At 35.7% G+C, this 16,502-nt stretch overlaps 1 protein-coding gene across 1 annotated transcript in view; it reads left to right on the forward strand.

The window, feature by feature from the left end:
- The first annotated feature begins 958 nt into the window (after window positions 1–958).
- The window catches only part of MUC6 (mucin 6, oligomeric mucus/gel-forming), a 32,539-nt gene continuing 16,995 nt past the window's right edge, over window positions 959–16,502 (forward strand). The window contains exons 1-17 of the mRNA XM_052695807.1: window positions 959–986; window positions 1,963–2,203; window positions 3,372–3,498; window positions 4,302–4,389; window positions 5,558–5,667; window positions 6,762–6,969; window positions 7,741–7,863; window positions 8,452–8,572; window positions 9,450–9,588; window positions 9,746–9,850; window positions 10,204–10,276; window positions 10,645–10,782; window positions 12,479–12,640; window positions 13,685–13,779; window positions 14,426–14,558; window positions 15,054–15,303; window positions 16,369–16,421. Of these exons, the coding sequence (XP_052551767.1) occupies window positions 959–986; window positions 1,963–2,203; window positions 3,372–3,498; window positions 4,302–4,389; window positions 5,558–5,667; window positions 6,762–6,969; window positions 7,741–7,863; window positions 8,452–8,572; window positions 9,450–9,588; window positions 9,746–9,850; window positions 10,204–10,276; window positions 10,645–10,782; window positions 12,479–12,640; window positions 13,685–13,779; window positions 14,426–14,558; window positions 15,054–15,303; window positions 16,369–16,421 (2,194 nt within the window). The remainder of the gene's footprint in view (window positions 987–1,962; window positions 2,204–3,371; window positions 3,499–4,301; window positions 4,390–5,557; window positions 5,668–6,761; window positions 6,970–7,740; window positions 7,864–8,451; window positions 8,573–9,449; window positions 9,589–9,745; window positions 9,851–10,203; window positions 10,277–10,644; window positions 10,783–12,478; window positions 12,641–13,684; window positions 13,780–14,425; window positions 14,559–15,053; window positions 15,304–16,368; window positions 16,422–16,502) is intronic.

Raw genomic sequence — 16,502 nt, forward strand, 5'->3', positions numbered from 1 at the left:
GGATATAGCTCCCCTTCAGCATCCAACTGTAGCTATTGTTGCCACAAGTCCTGATAATTTCCCAGAAGTTCTCTCTCAGCTGTGAAGAAAGTTTGTCTGTATGCATCTTATTCTGTAATCAAAGTTGACTCCAGCTGCCTACTTACTGCTAATTTGTGCTAGTCCTTCTGAGTAAGAAATACAAACAGACGATAAAATACTCTTACTAAAAGTGAAAAATTAGCATTACCACTCCAAATTGCTAAAAAAGGTTAGCTACCAGAAGTGCTACTAGAGCAGTCAATATAATTGTTTGTTTATGATTAATACCATAATTTATAATTTACATTATAATTCATAATTAAAATGGTAACAAAAAATTATACAAAGTACAAATGTTATTATGATTGGCATTTTTTTTAGGCAGAAGTAGCAAACAAAGAATGGCTTATGTTGTGTGTATGCTCTTCAGCTTAAGCATGGAAAGGCTACAGGAAGAGCTTCATTAGTTTATGTTAAAGGGAAAAGTAGATAAATGCATCCCATTAGAAGAATTCAGCAACTCATCTCTGTGTTCTGTCAGCTCTTAAAACCAGAGGAAATGTGGGGCACAGATACACAGAAATTAAACAAAAACCTCGAGGCATCACTTAATTAAAAACTACTCAACAGACGAATAACTGTCATCTGATTTTAAATTTTCCTCAATTATTCATACTCCCATTTGTTACTTTTTTAAAAAATAAGATTGAAGTAACAACAAATAAACTGCATTCTGAAGGCACTCTGTATTCATAGAAATGGACCCCTATTGCACTCTGACCATAATCATTCCCTGGCATCCTCTGAAAAAGCTGGGGTTTTCTGGTCATATCTGTTAAGCACAACATTGAGCCGGCTAGGTTTGGTCATGAAGGATCAACGATAACAATTAGCCGATTCCTATTTTCCAGTTAGACGTTCTGGACAGCCCAGAAGTATGGAAGAGGAGTACTTTGTGTCAACAGGTAACAGCTCACTGGAAAACAGTTTTTTCTACAGAATAAAAACAGCAGTATTCTCCAAACATTACGTCGCTCTTAAAGAGCAAAAATATGTTTCAGCTTTAAAATAATCAATATAAATTGCAGGTAGACATTGCTAACCTTACTTGATAGTTTCTGCTTCTAAGATACAGTCTAAAACATTGAGCTTCATAAAACTAGATAAACAAAATCATTGAGCAATGACAAGCAATGATGTAAGACTGGAAATAGATAAAAAATGATGATTTTACTTACTTCAGTTGTTTTATCAGCTTCAGAGGGACTGTTCAAATGCTCTAAGTAGGTATAGAAATGTCTGTAACATCAAATGCTGGAGTTGTATCTCTTTTCATGATTCATTTCAACCTCCTAATATCTGTCCTTTCAGTCAAGAAGTGATTGTTAAAAATGATACGTGGTTAAAACATTCCCTATATTTGCAATGTTGGTTTGAACTTTGCCACACAAACACAGAACTAAAATAGAGGGGGCTTAAAAGTGGAGTTTTGAAGGCTGTCTTTGGATACTCATGATCTGACTGTGCAGGGAATTCATTACAGTTAGATAGGCACAGATAGCCCCATAAATGTTGTATCTGGGATGCTAAGGTATCTCTTCAGTAGCAAGTTGTTACTTTTACAAACAGATTGAGTAGACTGGAACAAAGTAGTTAACATTGAAATCACCCAACGAGATGCAAGGGTGTTTCTCAAAGCAAAAAGGAAGAAAAGGAGCTCTCCTGCTTACAGTAAATAAGAGTATTGCTCTTACTCCAACTGTTGTTTGACTTCCTGAGTAGAAGTAAAATTTTAAGGCTACAAAAACATCTCTAGAATGTTGTTCACATGATTAATTAATCAGAAACTTATCAGATTTTCCTGTTATCTGTGTTTGAATTGGCAATGAGAATGGATAAATGCACTGCAAGTAGGCCTAAATCCATTTTTCTCATTTACAGTTTTAAGCAAGGATTCCTGTTCTACCTGGGGCGGAGGGCATTTTTCAACTTTTGATAAATATCAGTATGACTTCACTGGGACTTGCAACTATATCTTTGCAACTGTATGTGATGAATCCAGTCCAGACTTCAACATTCAGTTCCGCCGCGGGCTGGACAAAAAAATTGCAAGGATCATTATTGAACTGGGTCCTTCTGTCATCATTGTTGAGAAAGACAGCATTTCTGTCAGGAGTGTCGGGTAAGATTCTGAGCTGAAAGGGAGAAAATATGTCAAAAAAGCAAGAGGCAGTTTCAACAAAGTAGCCTACTTTGTGTCAAAAGTAAATAAACAAAAAATTAACATAGAAGTTAACACTAACTAACTAACTAACTAACTAAACTTCTCCAACCAAAACAGTTCTCACATTGAAACTACGGTCTGCTAGGTGATACTGGTATGCTTACAATAGTTTAAATCTCCTCCACAAGTGCTGCTAAAGATTATACACTTTAGAAGGTACTGAAAATTTTCAGTTCCTGTGTTATGCTTAAAGCTTATTTGATTTGAGACTTGGTAACTCTGAGCTCTCTGTACTAAAGGTAACACATCTAGTGTATAAGAGAAACTCTGAAGTATTCAAGAAACTGAGAAACACTGGAGGGGCTTACATTATCCAAGTATTATGATTTTCAGAAAACAGCTGTTTTACTGAGGAAATGAAACCAAAGTTTCCCATCCGTTCTATCTCAGTCATTCTCCAAAAGCCAAGATTGATCTGGTGTTGGTGTTGCTGATAGCTCTGTTTCAGGTGGAAGCTTGGCCTGGTTAACCATACAAGGTCCTACCTAAACAACATTTCTGTGATTGTATACATGTTTATTGAGCACTTAGAAAAATACCTCAGTTCTTTAATGTTGTTGCTTTACAGTGTTAAAATTCAGCTGCAAGGCTGAAAACTTCCTACAGTATTCCCTTTGTGAGTTTCTTTGACTTGTCAGTCTTTGTTCTTAGCAGTTGACAGGCTATATAGTCTGTAGTTCTTCAGGAGAACCAACATTACTTCTACTTACATAGACCATGCATTGTTTTCAAATGTATATCTTTGCCCTAATAAAACCAAATCAAGTGAAGATACAGAGTCCTACAAAAATAGTATCAGTAGTATAATGTAATGTAATGTAATCATATATAATCATGTAATCATGTAATCATATCTTGGTGATTCTTCCATGAAACAGCTGATACTGATTTCAGTATCTACTGATACAGGAGAAACAATGCATCTCAAAATATTATAGTTACAAAGGAGAAAAATTCTACTTCATAAGTACTAAGATTGCAGTGTGTTTTATGTCTAAAAAAAAGACAGCTAATACCCACATAACAGTGATATGAGAAGCTCAGTTTGTCTTCTCCCACGTTACAGTGTCATCAAGCTGCCTTATGCCAGCAATGGAATTCAAATAGCACCTTATGGGCGCAGTGTCCGCCTTGTTGCCAAGCTGATGGAGATGGAACTAGTTGTCATGTGGAACAATGAGGACTACCTCATGGTTAGTAAAATGCTCTCATGAAGCAGAAAATAAAACTCTCACTGACTTACTGGACTGACAGTTTTTAGATATAATTGGAGCTCTTTGGATGTGCTTACTGTTTGGGTATTTATTCTATTTCTTGTTTCATCTATTAACCTTCTTGCTTTTTATACCTACATGTTTCTTTAAATTCCAGCATTGGTTGTTATCTGAAGCAGTTGATGTTGAGATCTATGGATGTTTTCTTGGACTCTATGCTTTGCTGAGGCTATTTCAGCAGCATAATACAATATATTCCAGCAGATGCTATATTTTACGTGCAGTCCAATTATTTCCTGCAATTTAAGATTTTCAGAATAATTTATTGATTGTAATCAGAAGCAATATTACCAGTTCACTATCTAAAGCAATAAACAAATGAATAACCTTTCTCTGAAAGTAGATTTTCTTCTTGTAACATTGAATTTCCTAAGAGAACAATCCTGAAATACATGCTTTGTCAACAAAGTTACAAAAGAAAACAGCAGCTTTTTATTTCTATTTCTCCAGCTCCTTACAGTATTAGCCTCACTCAGTTAACTGCAAATCTCTTAGAATCTTGTTTTTTCACTGAATAAGAAAAAAAATCAGAACATTCACTACATGCTGATAAGGAAAGCAAGTTACTAATTTCAGAACTCTTCATCCAGTCAAGTCAATGATATTAATGAGAAGGAACTCCTTTAAATGGGTTCTTGAACTGAATTTGTTTGAGAAGTAGTAGTGTGCAGATCATTTTAGTTAGGGTGATTCTTTTTATGTTTCCTTTGATTTTATTTTAGGTTTTGACTGAAAAAAAATACATGGGGAAGACCTGTGGAATGTGTGGAAATTATGATGGCTATGAACTAAATGACTTTGTGAGTGAAGGTAAGATCTAATGGCAGATCACATGGAAGGAGATCTAATCAAACAAAGTCAAGGCAGAATTTAATTCTGAAATTGCTGTGACTGTTCAGTTTTAGAGTTGAGTAGAGCAGCACTATACGTCACCAACAAACCTATCTGTCATACAATTATGCTATGCATAATTATTTGCTGTGGCAATAATGTTATAGGTTCCTCAAACAAGTGATAAGATTTTAGAGTCAAGCAGTAAGAATCATGTTTTCTCACCTAACTTGCAGAACATCCAAGGTTTGTTCTTAGCAAGGTGCAGTGAGTGAGATGACTGCATTAGACAGAAGCAAGAACGAGGCTCTAATAAAAAGAACACAGTGGACAAGAATATTAAAAAGTGGTTTGTCCAGTAAATATGAAACTTTGGAAAAAAAACTCATTGGTGCTGAGAATTTGGCATCAGCCCTGTTTGTGATATAGGGAGTGCCCATCACTCTAACCAGGTCTATTGGAGTGGTATTCATGAGCAGTTGGAGCTCAGTGCCCATGGACCTCTTAAGAACACCTCCTCTAGAGGTTTTTTTTTTATCTGATAACAATTCTGTATACCAAGGCCAATCCACTATGCAAATCAAATTGCACTAGGAATGATAGGAATGATTTGCTTCAGAAGCACACTGCTAATCTGAACTACAAGGCTAGTGTGAAAACACTAAATTGCACCATGAACTGATTCTGAAAATTATTTCAGAATAATTTTTCCAAATGCTATATTCTATACGCAGAAAAGAGCTTTGAAAAGGCTTCAATATTTTTTAGACCGCAATGAGTAAAACCATGTATGTAGGGGAAAACAAGAGTGCAGGATAGGATGAGGAAGCATGAATTAGCCTCTGGTACAAAATTTAACCTCTGGTAGAAAAATAAAACAGCAGTAGCTGCTATCTGGTGAGGTATTTGATGTGATAGATTAGGTAACAACCCACAGATGATCAAGTTTAACTGAAAAAGTTAAACTAAAGTTTAACTGAACAGATTACAGGCAAAGGGCAAAATAACTAGTTGTTATCAGGAAACTAGGTTTAACAGCAACTTTTATAGTCAAGGAATAGAATCTGAATTTTACTCCATCACAGCAACAATTAAATTGAACCCATGTTTTTTTTTTCCTGACAAATTATAACCCTTCAATTTACAGGTAAATTACTGGATACATACAAGTTTGCTGCATTACAAAAAATGGATGATCCATCAGAGATCTGTCTGTCTGAGGAGATATCAATTCCTTCCATTCCTCACAAAAAATACGTAAGAAACATCTTGAATTTTCTGCAGCGAGATAGACAAAGTAGAAGAGAGGCTATGGTTTCACAAATCCACTTTCAAGAAAATAGTTTTTAAAGTTGTATAACATGATACAAGAAAGAAGAGTTCTTTGCAACAAAATACATTTTGAAAAAGGCTCAGGTACTTTTGAATCAGGATTTGTGTCATTCATATAAATATACCAATAGCTCACAGCCTTCTGAAAATTGATGCAGGTCATCACAGGAAATTCATGGAGCTTTAATGAACTTGGTATGAAACAACTAACAACCTGAAATTGTAAGCTGTACAAACTCGAAGACATTCAGAAAAAACTTTCAATATATTGCCAGATAACAGCATTTACAATAGAGTCAGCCACTGTCTGTTGCTATCGCTTCCAGTCCTAGATGGAAAGAAAATCAACGTACCTGAAACATGATGCATCCATATTTACATGTTTGACCAAAGGCAGGCATTTAGTAGCATCAAAGAACAAAAGAGCTTCCATTTCTTAGAATCTGCAGATATAAGAATTAAATCATTCTTAGAATGACCTTCTTGTTTCATCAGGGAAAGTCAAATCATAATTTCCACAGTGAATAGGCATTTCTCTGGGTCCTGTGAGAAAGATTTGTGAAGAGACTTGTAAATATTACTTGTATTCACACTGAAAAAAAAAATTTTGATCTGGTGGGAATTTCTGTTGGCTGGGAGGTTTAAGTTCTTTACATTCTCTTTGCTGTGTTATACTTCAGTAGGCAACATTAAGTATCAAATGCATGCCCAAAGGGGAATGCATGTTGATATATCAACATAGTGATATTTGTCCAGGAACACGTCCCTCTCCCTAATGAATCACCATGAGATAACATATTCTCTCTCTGTGATGTTCTCAACCATTCACAGGGAGATTGATGGCACTAAAATAATGGCTACTGTTCAACTTACGAAGAAGTGGAACTCGTTCCATGCCTATTACTAAGCAAGGGAAAGAAAAAAGCCAACAAGAAAATCATAAGTAGCAGAGATTTCCTTTTCTGGTTTTCAGATGAGGAACATACTACTAGGATCATTTGTTTCCCTTTTTTATTTAGGCCGTGATCTGCTCTCAGCTGCTTAACCTGGTGTCACCAACCTGCAGTGTTCCAAAAGATGGGTTTGTCACTCGTTGTCAGCTTGACATGCAGGACTGCAGTGAGCCAGGACAAAAGAATTGTACTTGCTCTACACTGTCAGAGTATTCAAGGCAATGTGCTATGTCTCATCAAGTGGTGTTCAACTGGAGGACTGAAAACTTCTGCTGTAAGTTCAGATGTTTTATTCATATGAATTGCATTTAATCTCAGCCATGGGTAGTAAATTGATAAAAATGAAATGCTTCAATGGGAACACATTTCTTTTTACTCATGGAAAACTCAGTTAACTTGAAAAAATCTTTGAGATTGGCTACCATATAGATTTTAGCATAAAAGTAGTGAAATCCCTCTTCTAGTTTCAAGGCCTTGTATCATTTCACCCTATCTCCATCTCCATCTCCTGTGTTGTATTCTTCTGTTCTTTTCATCTTCATATGCACTGGAAGTGCTCTTTTTTTTTCTATTTACTGATGAAATTTTTTCATTCTTTCCTCATACATATTGAAAGCTTTCTCTTCTAATTTCCATTACTATCGCCAAATCTTTTCATTTACACTTCTTTCTAAAGTAATTTTTCTTCTTCTCCAACGTTACCCCTCTTACATAAATTGTTAACCCATTTTATTTTTTGGTTGGTTCTCAATTGATTTTAATCTTTCAAAAGAGTCAGTTTCTACAAAATGCCCTGTGGAATTTATAAATATTACTAAGGCACAATATGCACTCACAGAAATATATTATTAATTCTTAATAATCAGAGTGAAACAATAGCAAAGTCTTTTCCAAATCATAGCAGTTTTCATGCTGAGTACTGAGGCAGGGTAAGAGATTATTTATGATAGTTTTCACAACATCTTCTCCATCCCCTGTTGTAGATGAGACATTCTTCTGTTTACATTTTAAAAACCTTAACACTTTGCACTTCTGGTTGTTGCAGCTGTGGGGAAATGTTCTGCTAATCAAATCTACGAGGAGTGTGGTTCTCCATGTATTAAAACCTGCTCCAACCCTGAGTACAGCTGTTCCAGTCACTGTACCTATGGTTGCTTTTGTCCAGAAGGTATCATCTCTGTTTTCATCATATCCTTAATGATCCATTGAAATACTTCTGGTGTAGACCTAGTCAAGTGGAGTAGTATTCTTACACAATGAAACAGAGGTGCATTCCAGGGCGTCGTGCTGCTAGAACTGCCATTTCTCATGTAACAAAATGCAACCAGTGTCACTATCATGAAAGACCCTTGCTTACTATTTGCTAGAAGGTAGTTGAGAAAGCATTTTCCTTACAACTCTATAGCATGTGATGGGATAATTATAAGCTGCTTTCTTATGTTTCTATACTATAATGTAAATAGATTAAGATTTAATTCATTTCCTTTGCTAAATAAGTATCTATCCTTTTAGAGCACCAGCAAAACGTAGTATACCTCTGAAAAGTTCTGCAATATTAGAAGAATTCTGTAAAACCCCTTTAGAATAGTTCAAGGCTAACATGCTTAGAAAAACTGTAATTAAAAAACCATTCTCATCCACCAGTTTTATTCTCTGCAGGAATCTTTCTTAATGACATCTGGTTTTGGAAAGAATCTAATTTATTAGTGCTAAGTGAATACTAAAATATACTTCTGATTTTTGTCTTCTGTGGCAGGAACAGTTCTTGATGACATCTCAAAGAATCGCACATGTGTTCACCTTGAGCAGTGCCCATGTACACTGAATGGGGAAACATACGCTCCTGGTGATACAATGAAAGCAGCATGTAGAACTTGGTGAGTAGCAACAGGTTCTTTAGAGGACGGCGAGCATCTTTATCAAGTAACTTGACAATTTAGCCTAACTTTCCTGAGGGCAGCTAAAAATGTGTCATATCGTCTCTGAGGTCACACTCTTTGAGTGCTAAAAAACAATACATTTTTAACTAAATTAACATGTGCACATCTTATTTCTTGATTCATCTCATGTAGAAATACAAATGTTCTTTTAGATCACGCAAAGCAATAATTTTTTTTTAAAATCTTTTCTAGTAAAATGAAGGTAAAATTAGAATAAAGCAAATATTTATAATTTCTTTCTGGCAGTCTCAGCAGTCCAAATTACCAAATCAGTCCTGAAAACCATGTTTGAATTCTGTAACAGAAAATAACTACAGAAGACAATATTTTTTAATTTTTAAAGTATTATAGCTGTAGAATAATTGTATACTGTTAATTCACTATCATCATTCTGATAAATAAAAAAATAACATAAACAGTCCTCAAAACTGTAACAGTGAACTCACTTTTTATGGATAATATGCTCAGCAGATATTATGACAATCCATGGAAGAGTTCAGCAACTTCAAGAGGAACAACTTCAGCTCATGCACAAACACGCAGAAGATCAAAGCATGGAAGTTGAGGCAAAAAGTGATACAAGTGATATTTTCCACCACTAATAAGTAGTTGACATGTTAGAATGAAGATGAAGACATTTCAGAACAGTAGAAATAAAAGTAAACATTATGTGTGTTACATTGTGTATAGTAATCAATTTACCAAGTTGATCAGCTGCAGAAAAACTCCCAGACAGGAGGATCAAATCATCTTTTCTGATAAATAATCACTTGGAATGAGAATAACCTTACACAGAATTTCTTGTTTTCCTCAGTAAATGTACAATGGGTCAATGGAATTGCAAAGAGTTGCCCTGCCCTGGAAGGTGCTCATTGGAAGGAGGTTCCTTTGTTACCACATTTGATTCTAGATCATACAGGTTTCATGGAGTTTGCACTTACATTCTTATGAAGGTAATTTCCTGAAATCTATAAAGACACAAAATCAAATGGATGTATGTCTGTCTTCAATTTCCTCTTAGAACACAAGCTGAGGTCTTCCAATGCTATGCATTTATTTCACAAATAATTTTTACTGTAACAGACATGAGTTTGCATTATTTTCCTCCAGAGTTCCAGCCTGCCACACAATGGAACCCTAATGGCTATTTATGAAAAGTCTGGTTATTCTCATTCTGAGACATCGCTTAGTGCTATAATTTACCTGTCTACAAAGGTGAGCATTCCCTCCACAGTTTCTAACCAGCTTTTCATTAATCAAGCTAGCAAAATAAATGTTTGAAGTCTGAGCAGATAAAGCGTGGGAAATAGATACTGTACTATACATATATATATATGTATATATACAAATATCTTTGTTGTCTTTTCAACTTATGAAGTTAGGAGAGCTGTGCAGAAGACTACAGCATTTTTGAAATGAAAACTGAAGACAGTATGGGAATGCAAGAAAAAGCTTGAATCAGTCTTTTCCTGTTATATAGGTCATTGAGAATAGTTGCTTAAATTGAAGAAAATATAAATACCACCAGTACAAATGTTTACTTTGGATTCCGTATCCTTTTCATACAGGACAAAATTGTGATTTCTCAGAATGAATTCCTTACTGATGATGATGAACTTAAGCGGCTACCTTACAAATCAGGTAAAGAAATGAAAATATATGCACAGTCTAAATTATATATTATATATTATTGTATATTATTATCTATATATATTATATATTATATTATATATCTATAATTGAATTATGTTACATAGTATAATACATAACACTGTTTTATGTCATGAAATCCAACATCTTTAATCTCGCTATTGCTAGTAACAGTCAACAGGTTTTATAGGAAAATTATAATCTTTTCCAGTTCATCTGTCCCTTTGTGGAAACTTGAATGTGGAAGGAAAAGATGTGTAAACAGAGTGCTTAAACATTTGTATATACATTAAAATCACTACTTACACAGTATTCCTATGCTTGAATATCTCTGTTTTAAAATCTTCTTCTTCTTTTAGGAGACATCACTATTTTCAAACAATCCTCGATGTTCATTCAAATGCATACAGAATTTGGTCTGGAACTCATTGTTCAAACATCACCTGTGTTCCAGGCCTATGTTAAAGTCAGTTCACAATTCCAAGGCAGAACCCTAGGTAAGAAATCTAGTCTCCATGAAAAGGAGACAACTCAGAGAGTGTAATTTTGAAAGCTTAGTACTCATCCTACAAGACATATTTTTTTTATCTGGATTCAACGAAGGAAAACCAACAAAAATAGCTGCGTTGGAAAACAGATAAGCTAAGAATTTCGTTTCTGTAATAACTTTAAAAATCATCAATGGAATTTGATAGGTGGCATTTTTTCATGCGAAATACAAAACTGTTGTTTAGAATTGGGCACATGTGAATCTTATGAAGTTCAAAGCCCAAGTGCAAGGTCCTGCATCAGGGTCAAGGCAATCCCAAACATCAGTACAGACTGAATGACAAATAAATTGAAAGTAGCCCTGCAGAATAGGACTTAGGAGTACTGTTGGATGAAAAACTCAACGTGAGCCAGCAGTGTGCACTTGCAGTCCAGAAAGCCAATTGTATCCTGGGCTGCATCAAAAGAGCAGTGCTAGCAGGTCACCTCCCAGAGAGGAGGCGATTCTCCCCCACTACTCCTCTCTTAGGAGACCCTGCCTGAAGTACTACATCCAGGTTTGGGATCCTCAGCAGAAAAGAGATGCAGACATATTAGAGCAAGTTCAGAGGAAGGCCACTAAATTGGTGGCTAGAGCACCTTTCCTATGAAGAGAGGCTAATAGCGTTGAGATTGTTTAGCCTGGAAAGAGAAGGGTGTTACTGCAGCCTTTCTGAACATAAAGGAGACCTACAAAAATATGAGGAGAGACTCATTGCCAGCGTGTGTAGTCTCATGAAGAAGTGGAACTGGTTCCATGCCAGGGGTAATGGTTTTAAACTAAAAGAGTAGATTTAGATTAGGCATTAGAAATAATTAATTACTCTGAAGATAGTTAGGATACTGAGGCAGGTTTCTCAGAGAGACTGTGGATATCTCCTCCCTGAAAGTGTGTAAGTTTAGGTTCAATGTGACTTTGAGTAACTTTATCTAGAGAAAGATATCCCAGCCCATGGAAGGGGGATTGGAACTAGATGATCTTTGAAGACTCCTTCCAATCCAAACCATTCTATGACTCTATGATCTCTTTTTTGTATGCCTTTTTCAGTATGCGTTGTGAAGGGCAGTGAAGGGCCAATTAATTATCCTGTGTGATCACTACATCTTGGAGCACATAGAGTTTTGAATACAAAGCAAATTCACTGTACATACAGTGAGTCATTCATGAATACAAAAACTTCTCAGCTTATAAGTATCAGACAGAGGCATCTATTTTTACTATGCAGCAACTTTAAATGCAAAGGCATATCCTGTATTTTAGTTATCTATTGGGAATTAGAGATGCTTTGGACATTAAAAATGTCTAAACATATACTCTTGATTTACAGATTTATATACAAAAGAAAAGACCCAGCTTCAAAATATTTCACATCTTTTATCTAACTTGTGACCACTGAAAATGCGTTTTTCGCCAGAAGTAGGACATAGAAATGTTGTGTGAATGGATATCATTGAATACAAGTGGATAATCTTAACCTCAGAAGGCAGAGAGAAGCTCAGTGACTGTACACATAATTAAGATTCTCTGGCTATTTGACCTATTCATATTGATTGACACTCCATCTGAATCTTCTAACACAATTTTCTTACTATTGTAAAAGAATGAAATATAGACCATTGTGTGTATTTTTTAATGTTCATCACTCGCATTTCTGATATTATTAGGTTTGTGTGGTAATTACAATGGAGACACTACAGATGACTTCATGACTAGTATGGATATCACTGAAGGAACAGCTTCCCTATTTGTAGATTCCTGGAGGGCAGGAAATTGCCTTCCTGCTATGGAGAGAGAGACTGACCCTTGTGCTTTGAGTCAGCTGAACAGTAAGTAGATGATCCTGTCGTAACTGATCTCTGCTGCTAGCTTCATCTGCCACTTCCATAAGTCCAAAGAGTATTGAGAGAACCACAGACTGAGATGATTGAATTGACTGAAAATCAAAAATTCAGTCACCAAGATATTTCTCATTTCCAGAGTATACATCTAGTGAAAATTTATCAGATCCTGTATTAGAGGTCTGGGATTAAAGTGATGAATGAGAACTTTCATTGATTTTTCCAATGAAACTGTAATTTCTGTGGATGTCTTAGAATGTCAGCAGTGATGCAACTGAAATCCAGGTCCCTACTGCTATCAGTATTAAAAGGTGCCCAAATGAGCTATTAGAACTATGATATTGTCTTGCAAGACATATTAAGTTGTCCTTTTACTTGATCCATCATTGCCAACATCTCAGCTAGAATAGTGTGTATAATTTTGCTGTTAGAAAACAAAATTACAGTTTGACAAAAGCAGTACCAGCTATAGGGAGAGAGTTCTGAGAAGGCTGGAAAGAATGTCCTGTGGTCTAGAATTTGTGACCAATTGTGAAATGGGACAAATGCACTAAAAGGGAGAATTCAACTGGAAGAAAAATGAATGGAGATTTAGTAGTCCCCAGATCTGCTAAAATGGAAATAGTAGCACCCTCCACACCACTGTTAGAAAGGATAAAATACAATCTGAAATACATTCAATTTTTCTGTTAGATACATTTTCTAATTATGGGCGTAATATTGCTTATAATGACTTGATGGTTTAACTTTATGATCTTGAAGGTTTTCTCCAATCTAAACAATTTTATGATAATGAAGCATTCGAACAGATTGCCCGAAATGTTAAGAAATCTCTATTATTGGAGGTCTTCAGCAATAGTTAGTCAGATGTTAGTCAATGCTAACATAAGCATTTGTGGTATTTCTTTGACAGGCTTGTAAACTAAACAAGCCTTTGAGATCTCTTCCAAGCCTCTAATTTCACAATTGGCAGAGCAAAATCTCCTCCTAATTTTCACTGCTATTTTATGTTCATGACTTTGTTTTACTTAGAAATATCTGCTGAGACTCATTGCTCCATTCTAACGAAGAAGGGTACAGTGTTTGAGAAATGCCATGCTGTGGTAAACCCTACTCCTTTCTACAAGGTAGGAAATTAAGATAGATGGAATACAGAGGAAGCACAAAGATAGACTAGACAGAGCTCATATACAGGACGCCTTTCATTTGGATCAGCAATGCATAGAAGCTAAGAAACAAGCATATTCTTTTTAAATAAACCTCCACTGTAATGGAAGTCTACTTGGCCTTATGCTACCAATCCTATCCCTAGAATTCCATGGACCATGCTTTCAGACATATCATTTGACTTTGGGGTGGTCTTATGCAAAGCCAAGAGGTGGACTCCATGATCACCGTGGGTCCCTTCCAATTCAGATTTTTTTATAATTCTAAGAATGAGAAAATATTTTTGCTCCTGCTGCAATTTTCCTTTTCAGAAATGCTAACTACGCGAAATATTAGCTTTCCCTGCTGCATAATTGAATTTCTTCTATTTGCCAATCTCCATGAAACATTTTGAAAATTAAAAATGGAAAGCATTGAATAAACTAAATCTTTTCAGTACTAAGCATATTTTACTATCTATCAGGAAATTTATCCGATCATTTTCATCTGTTTTAGTTATGCAGAACTATGTATTTTGCTTCACTTACCTCAGTACTGTTCAGTACATTTAGTACTTCCAAATGCCTGCTCCCAGTAACAGAATAGTTCCCTTGTGTTGGGTTTCAGAGATGCGTCTACCAAGCCTGTAATTATGAAGAGACCTTTCCTTATATTTGCTCTGCTCTGGGATCATATGCACGAACATGCAGTGCAATGGGTTTAATCCTTGAGAACTGGAGAAACAGTATGGACAATTGCAGTAAGTAATTCAACCAATGCATTTCTGCTACAGATCTACTAGAAAATGCCCAGATTTGCTTCACCTGTTATAAAAACTGAACAAGAATGAGACAATATTTTATAACTACATTAGCCATTAGAAAATAACTACTTATTACTTGAGAAGACCAACTAGCAGGTATAAATGCCACATTCACATGAACTGATGGCTTTTAGAATTGTGTAAAAATATTTCTGCATAGTTTCCCCTGGTATTATTTCATTCCGATATACAAAGAGGCAATAAGATGTTATATAACCTTCAAAAACTTCCAAGCAGCCATATTAAGATTTGCTCTGAAATATTGTTTACTACAGCTCCACATCCTCAGGAAAAAAAAAAAGCAATAGCTAGCCTTAAGTATTGAAGTTATGGACAGAATATATGCAGTACATTACTGTGAGCCCAGTTATCTTTCATAGGGAAAAAGACAAGGAAACGAAGTTCAGCATACACTCTCCTCTTGTTTTACAGCCATTACTTGTACTGGCAATCAAACATTCAGCTACAACACTCAGGCATGTGAAAGGACATGCTTGTCACTCTCCAACCCAACCCTGGAATGTCACCCAACTGACATCCCAATTGAAGGCTGCCATTGTCCTAAAGGGATGTATCTGAACCACAAGAATGAATGCGTTCGTAAATCCCATTGTCCCTGCTATTTAGAAGATAGGAAGTACATCTTACCTGATCAGTCAACAATGACTGGTGGCATAACCTGGTAGGTGTATCGGATTTAAAGATGAACAAATACAAAATGAAGAAGTGTCTTCAAGTGTCTCTGCTGTGGGCTAACCACAGTAGGAAGCTGAGCATCACACAGCCTCTCACTCACTCTTCCCCAGCAGGATGAGGAAGACGGAAGGGCAAAAGCAAGAAAATTCGTGGGTCACTATAAAGACAGTTTAATAACTTTCTTTGTTTTTAATATGTAAAAATAAACTTTCTTAATAAGCAGAGTGGTAAGCACAAACAAAATAAGGATTCATTTACTGCTTCTCAGCAGGCAGATATTTAGCCATTTCCAGGAAAGCAGAGCTTTTTCTGATTGCTTGAGAAGATAAGTGCTGTAACATCAAGTGACTACCATTTTTCTTCTTTTCCCAGATGTGTTGCTGAGCACAATGTCATGTGGTATGAAATGGTCTTTTGGGGTCAGATGCCCCAGCTGTGGCTCCTTCTAACATCTTATGCATCTCCAGCTTATTTGCTGGTGGTGTGGCATGAAAAGAAAAGGCAGCTTTGAGATTATTCAACAATAGCCAAAACATTTGTTTATCAATGCTACCTTGATCAAAAATCCAAAATATTTCACTGTGTAACTACCATGAAGAAAATTAACTGCCTCCTAACTAAAACCAGTGCAGTCTCCACTATTTTAATAGCAAAAAAATGTTAAGATCTTTTTGCCACTTCCTAAAGTACAAAAATTCTTAAACAGAAAACATCTGATTAACCTTATGCTTGGAAACTTTAAGGAAAAAATTAGGAAATAATTGGTAAAATCTTATTATTCCTAGTTGAGGGTAGTAGGAGATTTTGCTAATCTTATCTGTACAGTTGTATACAAACACCAAGATTGCCCAACCTTCACTTTTCAACACTGTGTTTCTGTATACTACTAATACTAAAGAGAGGCAAGTTGATTCACATTCCATTTTGAAGCAACACAAATGAAGCACTTCCAGTGATGAAAAACAAGAAGTAATTTTGCTGAAAACCTAAATTTATTTCTTAGGAGAGAACTGCATCAAAATTCCTTTCCTTTTTTTTTCTTTCCCTCCAGCTACTGTGTTAATGGGAGGCTAAGTTGCACTGGCAAACTTCAAAATCCTGCAGGTATGAGTCTGATATGGCTTACTTTGAAATACATTCTTTTCCACTATAAAATTGTTACTTCAAAATCTCCCATGTTTGTTT

Source organism: Tympanuchus pallidicinctus, unplaced genomic scaffold (assembly GCF_026119805.1).
Source record: "Tympanuchus pallidicinctus isolate F22 unplaced genomic scaffold, pur_lepc_1.0 scaffold3, whole genome shotgun sequence".
Lineage (NCBI taxonomy): Eukaryota > Metazoa > Chordata > Aves > Galliformes > Phasianidae > Tympanuchus > Tympanuchus pallidicinctus.